This window comes from Staurois parvus, unplaced genomic scaffold (genome assembly GCF_062004578.1).
Source record: "Staurois parvus isolate SC_StPar_1 unplaced genomic scaffold, SC_StPar_1.0 ptg000152l, whole genome shotgun sequence".
NCBI classification, from domain to species: Eukaryota; Metazoa; Chordata; class Amphibia; order Anura; family Ranidae; genus Staurois; species Staurois parvus.
In genome coordinates this window covers 2558871-2574361 of record NW_028317948.1, presented here as the reverse complement: position 1 = coordinate 2574361, position 15491 = coordinate 2558871, and the positions used below count along the sequence as shown (strand labels likewise).

The 15491-nt window shown below is 44.8% G+C and overlaps 1 protein-coding gene across 2 annotated transcripts in view; it reads right to left on the bottom strand.

Annotated features, from left to right (window-relative positions):
- Positions 1 to 15491, bottom strand: part of POLR3E (RNA polymerase III subunit E) — an 83162-nt gene that overhangs the window by 48390 nt on the left and 19281 nt on the right. The window contains exons 4-8 of one of the 2 annotated variants that reach the window (XM_089674800.1): positions 12728 to 12805; positions 12458 to 12573; positions 8139 to 8221; positions 6810 to 6917; positions 6577 to 6626 (exon numbers count right to left, since the gene is read on the bottom strand). In XM_089674800.1, coding sequence (XP_089530926.1) covers positions 6577 to 6626; positions 6810 to 6917; positions 8139 to 8221; positions 12458 to 12573; positions 12728 to 12805 — 435 coding nt within the window. Of the gene's footprint in view, positions 1 to 6576; positions 6627 to 6809; positions 6918 to 8138; positions 8222 to 12457; positions 12574 to 12727; positions 12806 to 15491 lie in introns of those variants that run through there. The other variant, XM_089674801.1, reaches the window with a different exon arrangement.

Sequence of the window (15491 nt, the reverse complement as noted above, 5' to 3'; positions counted from 1 at the left end):
TAGACAAGGTTTTCAAATGATGGGACCCACAGGACTCAGACAACAAGAGTCCAAGAAACTCCTGAGTGTTCTACAATGGGGATATCAAGAATACGCATTAGGGTAGACATAAGGGCTAGTGCTGTGAGAAGGACCAGTGCTGCTGAATGACACTAAAGGGTCAGGTCCTTAACTAGGGAAGGGAACAGCAGGAATTGGTCCTTGTTGGCCAAGAGTGAAGATGGACAGCTGATTGAAAAACCTGACTCAAAGATTTAGCTGAAGGCTACAGGGAGTAACATGAACACTCAAATTACTGGGGAAGGCAGAATACCAAAAGGACCCAGCTAGATGAACAAAACCACATGTAAAGTGAAGGCGCACCTTCATGAAGAAGGGTGGTGAGAAGCTAGATGACCCCTGCAGCTTGAGTGGGAGGTGGGCTCTGAATACCTACATGCTCCTAGTGCCATAGTAGATGAAGGATGGGGCTCCTCTTCTCCTTCCAAAAATATCCTGGGTTAAGATAGGAGCATGCCAGTGGCATTGCTAATAACGGTTATCAACAGCAGGCCAAAAGAGACAACATCCCTTGAAGGGTAACCGAGTTAGATGTTCCTTGGCTGTATCATTGGCATGCCAGGCTTGAAGCCAAAGAGCCCTACATACAGGAACCAACATTAGTTCCATGTGACACACAAGTTTAGTTGCTAAAAACAAGCTATCGCAAGAAAACTGCAAGGCTGCAGGCTTTTGCTTGGATTGCTCTATAAAACAAGGGCCTATCCCAGCGTTGAAGGAATTATCTCTAATGGATTTTAGCCATTCTGACACAGTTCAACATCTTAAAGTCACTGCCAAAGAAAGAGTCTTTTTAAGAGGGGAGTTTAACTGTCAGATAAATCCTGGATGGTGAGAACACAACCCGTTTAAGTAGTATGGCTGCTATTGTGGATCAATGGAGCATCTATGGTGGGAAGAGGCCATCAAGAAACATATTCTCTGTCAAAAGGGAAAACCTTTGACACCTTCTCTGTAGGGGCCTAGGATCCTTGTAAAATCAGGTTGCTGAAAAACATTCTCTCCAAAAGTATACTGGTGGGAGTCTGCATCAGTGGGTCACGGGCATAGAATAAATTGAAGGCCCAGAAAGTCTGCCACAGATCACACCTGAGCATGTTTAGAGCCTCTGCAAGCAGACTGCTCCAGTTGAGGATGACCTTATAATAATTTAAGCTCAGATTTTTAGCGTACAGGCATTGGCTTCTTCTAGGGATACCAGGTAAAGGCACCTTGAACAACTAGGGGCATTTGGACCGATGTTAAATGCAGCAATGGGATAGTCTTCTGTGTAAACTTGAGAAGATATACGTTATGCCATGTAGTGTAAAGCAACAAGATACAAGGTGAAGCAAAGCCCCTAGTACTCATAAATCTAGGCAGCTGGTAATAGGGGCTCAGATTGTAGAGTACAAGCATCAGCTCCTTCTAGGGATAATAGATAAAAGGCGCCCAGAACAACAAGGGGCCGAAATCAACTGCAGCAACGAGATCGTCTTCTGTGTAACTTTGAAAAAATATGTTGCGCCACATAGTGTTAAGCAGTTAGGTCCAATGTGAGGAAAGGCCTCTAGTACTCATAAACCCAATCAGCTGGTGCTGGGTTTCTGTCAGCCAGAGTGGACAGAGTCATGCTAGGTGGGCAACGGAATTAGACCAGATACTGAATGATTGCAATTGTGCTTCAGTAACCAGAGTAGCAGCAGGATGGTGCTTCTATAGGCTGAACAGCAGGAAAAGAGCAATGGGCGTGAACATGGTGCACTCCACACCTACCTGACATTACTGATTGGTCCATCGGCTTTTACCCTAATCACAGTAAAACCGGTGGTGTCTAACTGGCGCCTCTCAGCAAATCTTCAGAGACAGGATCTAACCAGAGACTGTGCCATGGCTCTGGACCCAGAAAGCACTCTGCAGCTAACCAACACACTCAAGTCTGCAGAGTCTAATGTCCGATGGTCACATTCCAGGCTAGCCTCGCAATTGTCCTTTACAGGGAGGTCCAGGTATGGCATTCAAAGTTTTTGCTGAGAATACACCAATCAGGATATCTGCTATATAAATATCAACAAAGGCAGAGATGTCAGAACCTTGTTGAAGTTACTGAGTAAAACACATTATCAATGTAACAAAAATCTAGATTAAAGTCACATTAAAAAAATAAACAAACCACAATGTATAAAGCTAGCAAAAAAGAATGACTTTTTTTTTTAAGCAGAGCTAAAGAAAAGTTTTCAAACCTCCTAGGACATTAGCAAAATGCTAAACCATGCTGCTTTTTATGTTCTCCAGTGTTCCAGCTTTCTTTACACCAAGTAAAACCATGACTGTCTGATTTTCTGTGTCCCTCAATGGGCAATAGAGAAAGTGATCGTTATTGAAGTGGATTGGCGGTCATAGTCAGTCCCCGGCTTATGTCAAATGCTTTAGGTTCCTGTGTTGAAGGTTATTGGCTTGTGTTGATGGCATCAGTTTAACATCAGTTTGAGATCATTTAGAATACAGAACAGTTCATATGGCCTGCAGCTGACCTTCTAACCTGCTTCAAATTATTTTACATATCCATAAACTTATATGGGATAGAAAACCCTGTCCGATGCCAACAAAAGTCAGCCAAAACAGACCAGCAACGGTGAGATCACTCTGATGTAATTCTGACCGAATCAATAAAAAAAACTGAAATATCAATGTTGTATGGACTGACACTTTAAGGGTCCAATCTACAATTGTGTATACCAGTGATGGCGAACCTTTTTGAGCCCGAGTGCCCAAACTGCAACCCAAAACCAACTTATTTCTTTCAAAGTGCCAACACTGCAATGAAACCTGAATATCGAGCTTTTGGTTTAGAAAAAACAACTCGTACAGTAGTGCAAACTAATTAACAGTACAGGGATGACCAGAGACTGCGGACACAGTACAGGGATGACCAGAGACTGCGGACACAGTACAGGGATGACCAGAGACTGCGGACACAGTACAGGGATGACCAGAACTGCGGACAGTACAGGGATGACCAGAGACTGCGGACACAGTACAGGGATGACCAGAGACTGCGGACACAGTACAGGGATGACCAGAGACTGCGGACACAGTACAGGGATGACCAGAGACTGCGGACACAGTACAGGGATGACCAGAGACTGCGGACACAGTACAGGGATGACCAGAGACTGCGGACACAGTACAGGGATGACCAGAGACTGCGGACACAGTACAGGGATGACCAGAGACTGCGGACACAGTACAGGGATGACCAGAGACTGCGGACACAGTACAGGAGATGACCAGAGACTGCGGACACAGTACAGGGATGACCAGAGACTGCGGACACAGTACAGGGATGACCAGAGACTGCGGACACAGTACAGGGATGACCAGAGACTGCGGACACAGTACAGGAGATGACCAGAGACTGCGGACACAGTACAGGAGATGACCAGAGACTGCGGACACAGTACAGGAGATGACCAGAGACTGCGGACACAGTACAGGGATGACCAGAGACTGCGGACACAGTACAGGGATGACCAGAGACTGCGGACACAGTACAGGGATGACCAGAGACTGCGGACACAGTACAGGGATGACCAGAGACTGCGGACACAGTACAGGGATGACCAGAGACTGCGGACACAGTACAGGGATGACCAGAGACTGCGGACACAGTACAGGAGATGACCAGAGACTGGGGACACAGTACAGGAGATGACCAGAGACTGCGGACACAGCACAGGAGATGACCAGAGACTGCGGACACAGCACAGGAGATGACCAGAGACTGGGGACACAGCACAGGAGATGACCAGAGACTGGGGACACAGCACAGGAGATGACCAGAGACTGGGGACACAGCACAGGGATGACCAGAGACTGGGGACACAGCACAGGAGATGACCAGAGACTGGGGACACAGCACAGGAGATGACCAGAGACTGGGGACACAGCACAGGGATGACCAGAGACTGGGGACACAGCACAGGGATGACCAGAGACTGGGGACACAGCACAGGGATGACCAGAGACTGGGGACACAGCACAGGGATGACCAGAGACTGGGGACACAGCACAGGGATGACCAGAGACTGGGGACACAGCACAGGGATGACCAGAGACTGGGGACACAGCACAGGGATGACCAGAGACTGGGGACACAGCACAGGGATGACCAGAGACTGGGGACACAGCACAGGGATGACCAGAGACTGGGGACACAGCACAGGGATGACCAGAGACTGGGGACACAGCACAGGGATGACCAGAGACTGGGAACACAGTACAGGGGATGACCAGAGACTGGGGACACAGCACAGGGATGACCAGAGACTGGGGACACAGCACAGGGATGACCAGAGACTGGGGACACAGTACAGGAGATGACCAGAGACTGCGGACACAGTACAGGGGATGACCAGAGACTGGGGACACAGCACAGGGATGACCAGAGACTGGGGACACAGCACAGGGATGACCAGAGACTGCGGACAGCACAGGGATGACTGCTGACCTTTGGGGAGGGAGGGGGATCGGGTACCTGAATTTGACAGGTACCCGCTCTTACTTCCGCAGAGTTTTTTTTTTTTTTATCTTACCTGTTCCTCGATCCAGCCGCGCGGTGTCTTCCCGGCTTCTGTAGTGTGGGCGCTCGTCGGACAGCCGGATGCCCAGTGCGCATGCGCGAGAAGCGCTGCGCTTTGTGATTGGTCCGGCGGCTTCTGGGATCTGTCATGTGTCCCAGGTACCGCCTTACCATTCACAAGGAGCACTGCTTCTTGTGCATGCGCACTTGGGACCCGGCTGTCACGCACACTACAGCCGGGAAGACAGCGCGCCGCTGGATTCTCCTGGCGTGCCCACAGATAAGGCTCGGCGTGCCGGCTGTGGCACGCGTGCCACGGGTTCGCCACCACTGGTGTATACCTTCCAACAGTTTCTTACGTCTCCCACTGATGACATTTTTTAAGGTTTGTGCACCTGCCAAAGCAATAACGAGTCAAACGCTTTTGATATTATTGAGAATGCAACAAGAATATTCAAAAATTCTCTCCTATTGCTGTTGGAGTGAGACAAAGAAGGGTAAAAAAAGATTGGAGGGCACCAATTAGTTTAAAGTGTACAGCTGGGTCAGGTTTTGATGTCAATATCTGCGTTTATCCTCTCCGTTTGTTCTGGTGATCAATATCACTAGGGCAGAAAGCAATGGAAAAATTCAAAATTAAACAGGAGGTGGGAGGTGACTCTTCACCTCCCCCCGAGTTTATTTTTCTTCTACAAATATGTGCATCTGTGCCTTGTTTCTATTCTGTGTTTTATTCAAATTTGTAGGTATAACACAAAAAAAATTAATTTTAAAATGCACACAATAAAAATGGATAAAAAAAAAACAAAAAACAAACACACACACACAACACAGGAGGTAGGAGGAAATCTTCCAACGGGGAAAAAAAGGCTGGAACCCATTCAATCAAAAGGTAGCAATATCTTTTTGGATCCTTCAGGTGTGTAATAATCACGAGTAGCCAAGATCAGGGCACAACAAATTCCATTTCAAGATTTCTCCAGCGCCAAGTTACGTTGCCCTCCTATGCTAAAACATGTACTGAAAGTACTCCAACGCTGACCTTTCTTGTGAATGCCAACTACCTGGCTGTTTAACAACTGCAATGACGTCAATAACTTTTGAGTCACTAACCCCGAACAACTATGCACATCAGGAATCTGACTTCACTTGCTTAAACAAAGTTCCAGTTCTCCCAATATTACTGAAACCGTTTTAAACTGCATTACAGGCAAGCAACTAGAGTTTTAATAGTAGATTAGCAATGCATTTTACATTACAACATATATAAAAAACAAAAAGCATGAAAAAACTAACCTAAAACACATTAACATTTGTTCCTCTCATTTCCACAGAAGATAAATATACCAGCAGTAATATAGCAGTAACCAAAATATTATTCCAATAATATACAAACCGATAGCACAACCCTCCTTAGGTCCTTTCAGACGGGGCGGATCCATCAGTTTATCCAGCTGTTCAGTGGGCGATCTCTCTGTTGATCCCCGCTGAGCAGACAGATGACAGTTCTCGGTCTGCTCTGCTGATTTCCATAGGACAGTCAGATGGAAACGGGCCGCCTGTCCGTTTCCATCCGATCCGATGGACTGATGGGGAACGGATCCCCATCTGTCTGTTTTTTGCGTACTGGATTGGATCAGATGACAATGGGTGTCAGAGGACTATTGTTTGCCAACACCCACCGGTCCATAGAAGTCTTTGGATGAACCAATCGGGTCCGCCTCAAAACCAGACAGGTGTACCCCATAGATCTGCTCATGTGAAAGGGGCCTTCTAATTAAATAGTTGATGAGACACTTGATGAAGAGTGAAAAACATAAAAAGCAATAACAAAGATATGCTGTATGTAAACTTAAAGGTGACCAGTACTCTTGGCAAGTCAGACCAATTAGATGAAGCATTAATAGTGCAAAACGAGACCAATACCAACAAGACCAACACTATGCCAGACTTACAGTAACTTGCTTTACGTCGTCCTCACCTTCATCTTGTGAAGAATCTCCAGCTGAGGAAAAAATAAAATGAGCTACAATGAGAACAATGATTTAGATACCATGGCAATTAGAAAGTCCCATGACCCCAGGTGAAATCATAATGCACACAGTAGTGTTTTATTTATGGCAGAGTCTACATTTCCATGTTTAAGAAAATCCCAAGTGTGGAAAACACAGTTGTTATTACAGCTTACCATCATTTGCAGCTTCTCGCTCTTTGAATTTAGTGTCTGCTTTGTCCAGATACGTAAAACTGGGACGTAACTGAAGAATCCCATACAAAGGAGTTAGGTGAATTTCACCTGCACAAAGAAACGTACAGATGTAATCTATTAAGAATGGACAAAATCAACCTTATTCCATGTCTTGCATCAAACCCTGAATGTGGAACTATACTTAAAAGTTATACTAAAGGTTCAGACATTTTGTTTAAAAAAACAAAAAAAAACACACACACATTGTATTTACCTGCTCTGTGTAATGGTTTTTCACAGAGCAGCCACAAACCTCCTCTTCTTGGGTCCCCTGCTGGCACTCTTGATTCGTCAACCCTGCTGAGTGCCCCAGAGCAAACTGCTTGCTCTAAAGGCACTCGTGCGTGCTCTCTCCCAAGCCACCCATGTGTGCATATAAGACACACAGAGTGTGGCTTGCCACCCCCATTGTCACTGGATGTGATTGACAGTAGCAGAAGCTATGGGCTCCCACTTCTGTGTCTCAGCCAATGAGGGAGAGACCTGAGACAGCTGCTGTTCTTGTGCACATCGCAAGCTGGTGAGGGGGTGGGAGCTAGGGAGGTGCACTGAGGACTAAGCCAACTGCTGATCAGGCATCAGGGTGTCAGGATCCTTCCAGAGCCTAGAGAGGCTCTGGGACATCTAAAGCATGCTGTGGGCTGGATTCTGGGTCACAGGAGAGCACAAGTAAGTGTACTTCTGTAACCAGATTATTTTTTGATTAATAAGTATTGTTTTCTTTACATGAAGTTGCTGCATCAAGACCTCACATGCTGCAGTGCTCTATGCTGGCATATCTATTTAACAGACACTATACAGAGAGTAAGAAAAATTTTGTTTTTATAATGCAATGCCAGCATATCGAGTTCTTTAAAGCGGAGCTCCGAGCTCCACCCAAAAGGGGAAGTTCTGCTTTAAGCCTCCGTCCCCCATTGAGGGTTGGAACCTTTGGGGAAGGGGGGGGGGGTGGACACGTGACAGGTCCCAGAAGACTACGGGGCCATTCACAAAGCACAACGCTTCTTGTGCATGTGCAGTGTGCACCCAGGTGTCAAAACCGCAAGCTGTCACGGCCGGGTGCCCACACTGGAGATTCCGGCGCAAGCAGATGGCCTGTGAAACCAGCTGTGGTGAGGACATCACTGGACCGAGGGACAGGTAAGTGTCTGTATTTTAAAGACTTTTTTTCTTTTTCAGCTGGAACACCGCTTTAACTATAACTGGACGAAGGATGGCTGTTCTCAAGCTGCAAAAAGGTAATAAATATTAAGCACAACAGTAATATACCTTTTCTATATAATGCAGCTGCATAGCGATTTGTGTTACTTGCAGCTTGTATGGATGAGAATGTCTGTTTGTCCATAAGTTTCCTAGGGGGAAAAAAAAAAAACACATTAGGAAACCATAACTTAAACACAAGATACAAAATACACCCATGAAGTTTCACAACATCTTAGAATTAACCATTTGCAGAACACTCGGGACTAAAGCTGGCCATAGACTGATCAAAATTCAGTTGGTTTAGCAGGGGGCAGCTGAATTTTGACCCGTGTGTTGTCGTCCTCATTTCCTCCATCCAACTTGTTTGTGTGGATGGAGGAATCTGTTAGTTTTGTTTTCTGTGGATGCAGGAATCTGTTCGTTTTATTTTCTTTCAACTTGACAGCTGAGTGGAAAATAAAACAAACCATGGCCAACTAAAACTGCCTAACTTGTGACTTTAAGAGTAATAAGAGAAGTCATACTTACATAGCAGGAGATGAATGGAAGAAAAATAGGGGGAAGTGCCACTGAAGCATATTTCAATGTACTATTTATTAAGCACAAAATTTAAAGCACTCACAAGATACTGCATAAAACGCAATCATCATAATAAAACATGTGGGAATCGGCCGCTTGTCACCGTCCTGGACAACCACTGTGGTGTATCAGATGGTGTTGAAGCATGGACAAAGAAATGAAGAAACAGGAAGTCCTCCTTGGACAGCTTGGAACGCAAAAGCATAAGTGAGTCACCGGGGAGTGAGACGGGCTGGATATAAAGGCTAAATGCTCGGAGCCTCTGCTCTTTCTACAGGCCTGTTCCCACATGTTTTATTATGATGAGCGAGTTTTATCTTCTATCTTGTGAGTGCTTTTAATCTTGTGCTTAATAAATGGTACATTGAAATATTACACTTAGGTGGTGCTTCGCCTATTTTTACTCCATTTATCTCTATATATAGAGCCTGAGAACAGCTGCCAGTGGAGAAATTAGTTCCGTTCATGGACTCTAATCAACTTTTATGAATGTAATAGCCAGTTGAGCATGCTCACCTAATCCACTGATCCTCCCAGCACAAGACCAGTCCCAGCTGCTCCGGTGCGGAGGACTGTTCCTGACGTCATTATGCACATAGACAATGGACACGAGGCTATCAAGAACTGTACACAGCTGTACGTGAGGGATTGACGTTTTCCGGAGGATAGGACTGGGCGAGTATAAGCTCTGTGTTCACCCCTAGACAAAACGAGCAGTTAACCCATGCAGTGCGGGCACAGCCCCACTACATAGGAAGTTTTGCTTTAATATTGCCGTTACTGGTTCCTCATACCCAAATTAGCCCCCACACATGAGTCATTAAGAACCAAAGATTTAAAGCAAAGTGTAAAAAAGGATGAAAGCAACACAGGTTAGTTCAAGTTCAGTAAAAGTTTATTAATCTTAATAAAGTCAGAAGAAGAAGCCAGTGCATTTCTGGGGTTCAAGGCTCCCTTCTTCATCAAGGCTGAGAAACAACATGACACAAATATCATATAAATCAGAGTATCATTAAAGTTTGTGTGCATAATAAATATGGTGTATTAAAAATCATATCTCAAAGTCGAAAGCCAGCCATACATGGATCGAAATTCAGCTGGTTTAGGAAGGAGCCATCCAATCGCTCAATTGACTTGTGTACAACCAGCCTGTTGGGTTTTTCCCGATTCATCAGTGCCGCCGGATATAGCCGGCAGTGCTGATCATTGTATTCTGACAGCAGGGAAGGTTCCACGCTATCAGAATACAATAGTACCACAGAGGGCAGGATTCAGTTCACTTTTTTTTTTTTGTTTAATTCACTGGTTGAACAAAAAAAGATTAATGTATAGTCTGCCAAACTTCATCTCTGATGATAGTATGTGTTGTGCATATCCCTTGAGATGACTGCAAGCACAATTACTGTATTTTTCGCTCCATAAGACGCACTTTTTTCCACCCAAAAAAGGGGGGAAAATGTCAGTGGGTCTTATGGAGCGAATATGGAGCGGCAGGTCCGGTATTTCCGCCGCCACCATGTCAGAATACCGGGCCGGCCGCTCAGCTCTTCTCTCCTGCAGGACCTTACCTGTTCCTCTGTCCATCGCTGTAGTCTTCCCGCGCCGGCTTCTGTGACAGCCGGGTGCCCACTGCGCATGCGTGAGAAGCGCTGCGCTTTGTGAATTGTCCAGCAAATTCTGGGACACATGACAGGTCCCAGAAGGCGCTGGGCCATTCACAAAGCGGGCACCTGGCTGTCACGGAAGTTGGCACGGGAAGAAGCCAGCGTGCCCACACTAAAGAAAGGACAACTTCAGGTACCCGCTCCCCCTCCCTCCCCAAAGGTCCGCAGTCTCTCGTCATCCCCTGTACTGTGTCCGCAGTCTCTCGTCATCCCCTGTACTGTGTCCGCAGTCTCTGGTCATCCCCTGTACTGTGTCCGCAGTCTCTGGTCATCCCCTGTACTGTGTCCGCAGTCTCTCGTCATCCCCTGTACTGTGTCCGCAGTCTCTCGTCATCCCCTGTACTGTGTCCGCAGTCTCTCGTCATCCCCTGTACTGTGTCCGCAGTCTCTCGTCATCCCCTGTACTGTGTCCGCAGTCTCTCGTCATCCCCTGTACTGTGTCCGCAGTCTCTCGTCATCCCCTGTACTGTGTCCGCAGTCTCTCGTCATCCCCTGTACTGTGTCCGCAGTCTCTCGTCATCCCCTGTACTGTGTCCGCAGTCTCTCGTCATCCCCTGTACTGTGTCCGCAGTCTCTCGTCATCCCCTGTACTGTGTCCGCAGTCTCTCGTCATCCCCTGTACTGTGTCCGCAGTCTCTCGTCATCCCCTGTACTGTGTCCGCAGTCTCTCGTCATCCCCTGTACTGTGTCCGCAGTCTCTCGTCATCCCCTGTACTGTGTCCGCAGTCTCTCGTCATCCCCTGTACTGTGTCCGCAGTCTCTCGTCATCCCCTGTACTGTGTCCGCAGTCTCTCGTCATCCCCTGTACTGTGTCCGCAGTCTCTCGTCATCCCCTGTACTGTGTCCGCAGTCTCTCGTCATCCCCTGTACTGTGTCCGCAGTCTCTCGTCATCCCCTGTACTGTGTCCGCAGTCTCTCGTCATCCCCTGTACTGTGTCCGCAGTCTCTCGTCATCCCCTGTACTGTGTCCGCAGTCTCTCGTCATCCCCTGTACTGTGTCCGCAGTCTCTCGTCATCCCCTGTACTGTGTCCGCAGTCTCTCGTCATCCCCTGTACTGTGTCCGCAGTCTCTCGTCATCCCCTGTACTGTGTCCGCAGTCTCTCGTCATCCCCTGTACTGTGTCCGCAGTCTCTCGTCATCCCCTGTACTGTGTCCGCAGTCTCTCGTCATCCCCTGTACTGTGTCCGCAGTCTCTCGTCATCCCCTGTACTGTGTCCGCAGTCTCTCGTCATCCCCTGTACTGTGTCCGCAGTCTCTCGTCATCCCCTGTACTGTGTCCGCAATCTCTCGTCATCCCCTGTACTGTGTCCGCAGTCTCTCGTCATCCCCTGTACTGTGTCCGCAGTCTCTGGTCATCCCCTGTACTGTGTCCGCAGTCTCTGGTCATCTCCTGTACTGTGTCCGCAGTCCATTGGTTCAGAATATTTTTTTTCTTGTTTTTCACCTCTAAAAGCTAGGTGCATCTTATGGTCAGGTGCGTCTTATGGAGCACGAAATATGGTATATTTGCTCTAGCTGTCTTTTAATGAAAGACATTAAACTGTTTATTCTACTTTTGCTTTGTCTTTTGACTTTATCAAGATTAAAAAACTTTTACAGGACTTGCACTAACCTGTGGCATGCTCATCCCTTTACACTTTGTTTATGCCTAGTACACACGATCAGAAACAAAATACATTAATATATATTACATTACTTCTGGAGTTGTATTCTGTCATACGAAAACTTTCATAACCTCTTAATTTTCGATATGAAACTAGCATGCAGAGAAGAAAAAAAAAAAAAGACGACCATCTTTAGGTCACACATGCTTTTCCCTTTTTGGATTAAGCACTTGTAACACACATTTTGCAGTTCAAATTATTTTAGGTAATAAATGCTAAATGTTACAAAAAACAGACTTTCCTGCCGTGTTGAGTGTCAGCAACATAAGCACAGGATGGCAACAATTTTACCAGAATAAGAAACCAAAAACTGAGATTAATATTTACATATTTTACCATTTCCATGAATGTGGTCTCTATAAAATGATTTCAAAAACGGTTTTATTTTAATGAAGTTCACACATAGTTTAAGTAAGCAGGAAAACATGGGGAGGTGAAAAAATAGGAAACGCCCATATAAGGCAGCTGAAAACGTACGTGGAATAGGTACTGGTCTCATCATTGCTAGTGCCATCAACGTTGAGGGCAATCTGTTCTCCTTTACTGCGGCAATAATTAGGACTCATCGTGTTAATGGCCATATCAATCTCCACCTGGAAAGTGATGAATAAGAAACAGTTATATTTTATTTAATTTACACTCAATTTTTATACAGCACATCTAAACACACTTAACAAGGCTATACATGGATGACCATAATCAGTAGGATGAATCGCGAAGTAGATTCACAGATCAGATATTTCCTACCTTCTGTTGCTTTGGCTTTATTCTTGCTGCCAGATGTGGCACGCCATCATAGGTCATCGACGCTGGCCGGACTGGGTACTAAGGAAGAAAGAAACTCCAGATTTGTCTAAACTAGATATAGACAATATTAAAAAAAAGGGTGAAGGAGACTCACAATGGGATTTAATTGGTGCCACACCCCTTAATATCCCTACACTGAAAGATACATAACCCTAACTAGAAAAGCTAATGGGGCTTTGGAGGCACCATACCACAAAATTAAGTATTCAAAAAAGTAACAAAATATAGCTTTATTAATATAATTCAAACCACGGTTGTGGTGTTGAGGGATGGACAGAACGTTCATCTTAAAAAGCACACTGTGCTAGTAACAAACACAATCAAAATAAACCATTACAAAATATGGTCTTAAACAGTATAAATGCCATGATAATTATGTTGGTTCCAAGTTAATACTTTGCTGGTTGCTCTGAAACATTTCGCGGAGCACAGCCCACTTCTTCAGGGAGAAAAAGTATGTGATTCTAGAATTATATAAAAATGCCAAAAAAGTTATCTAAAACCAATCTTGGGGAGTAGGGGTGTAGCTTGTAATGCTCTGGGAAACAGCTTCATGTTTTGATCATTTTTCAGCTTCCTTTTATGGATTTGTAACTTTTTCCAACTGGCGGATATCCATATTTCTGACTGAGTGATCCTTTTCTTCCCTTCCTTTTGGGATCCATTGTTCATGTTTTTTTCCACTGGCCTCCCATAAAGTCCATGATGTCATCAATGAGTAATATGCCGATAGAGCATTTGTTAGATCTATCATTATCTCTCTAAACATGCTATATATTCATTTTTACTTTTTTGGCCATTTTTTAACAATTCTATAATCACATACTTTGTCTCCCTGAAAAAGCGAGCTGTGCCCTGCGAAATGCACTGGAGCGACCAGCAAAGCCTTAACTTGGAACCATCATAATTATGACATTTATATGGTTTAAGACCATATTTTGTAATGGTTTATATTGATTGTGTTTGTTACTAGCACATTGTGCTTTTTAAGATGAACATTCTGTCTGTTCAACCCTCAACACCACAACTGTAGTTTGAATTTTTATAAATAAAAGCTATATTTTGTAATTTTTTTGAATATTTAATTTTGTGGTATTGTGCCTCCAAAGCCCCATAAGCTTTTCTAGTTAGTGTTAGGTATCTTTGAGTAAACTAGATATAAATGTACATTACAGCTACATAATCCATATTAAAAATGATTTTTCAATTTTAACCTGCAGCCAGTGTAGATTTTCAAAAACTTAAAAACCCCTTCCCAAAAACTAAAGGAACAATACAGCATTATAGGAATCCCTGCCCACACTTAATTGACTTGATACTTTTCCAAAAACTATGTACATAACCTAGGTAGAACTAAACCGTCCTCTCCCTTTCTGTCAAGGATGGTGCCACCTAAGCCTCTGTTTAGATCTGCAGTTGCCATGGTGCTGCACACATGACCAGCAAGGATGAGCTATGTTCTATCCAAACTCAGTTTAGATTCGTTCAGCATAACCTGTGGGAAGCAGTCACATGATCACATCCCTAAAAGCCCAATCAACTGCAGCTGGGGCATTGCCCACCCCGACTGCATGTGCACAATGGGAAGGGTATGCGAGTGATGTCATTGACCTAATATTACTCACATGTTCTAGTTTATATGGAAAAAGGTATAGCATTTATATTGATGATTTAAGTGAGCTAGGTTTATTACTATACGGATTTTCAAAACAAAGGTGCCGCTGTCTTCTGAAGTACATGGATTGCAGGAAAGTAAAAATTTGATACTCTCATCATATCAACACAGTCAGTGTTGATGGGGGAATCTCTCCCACAGGGTTATTGTGTTCTCTCTGCAAGGGGGGGTGGGGGGCATGGGGAGCCATCCCTGCCAGGGGAACACAATTGTTGTTAGCGGCTATAACGGTAGGCAATAATCGCATGTAAAAATCCGACATGCTGGTTGTACTTCGGTACAATCAGCCTGCACATACAAGGATTGAATCTAGGTCGGTCCCTGCTGAACTGGCCAAGATTCGAAAACTCTATGGCCGTCTTAGGGGCTGGAGTCAAAGCATTGAGATGTCAGTCTGGAAACTTCATTTTCTAAAGGAAATGTCAGCATACATAATTCTCTCATGAGATGTGTACATTATCAAAGTTCTTAGGTGTATTGCAGTGGTTGCTCCTTCTTTGGTTGTTGAATGCACAGATCGTACGCAGATGTATGGTTTACTACAATGGACCTGATGTGATTACAGCAGACCTGCCTAGTTAGCATTAATTCAGATTTGAGTGCAATAAAATGGCCGATTACAATATCTAAAGATCAAACGCAGTTTCGGCTTTGTGATTAAAATTACTTAAACCCCTGGACTTTTCAAAATGCATACTAAAATGCAGCATAACACAGTAAGAAGCAGCATTTTTTATAGGACATGATAAACAAGCACCTGCTGGTAAAATGCAGTTGAAAAGCAGTTTTTTTAATTTATTTTGTTAGTCCACAAACTTATCGGTCAGAAGCCTAAAGCTGGCCATATACAGCTTGAATGTTGGGCGAATCCTGCTGAATCAAGTGAAATTTGAGCCATGTGTGGCCCTTTTAAGCATCACACAGCTTGACAAAAATCAACTTAAACATCAACTGAGCCAAGTGGAAAATAATTGGTCTAACAGTGACTGCGTTCCATCAGATGCAGTCACTGTTTGGGTGTTAAGGCAG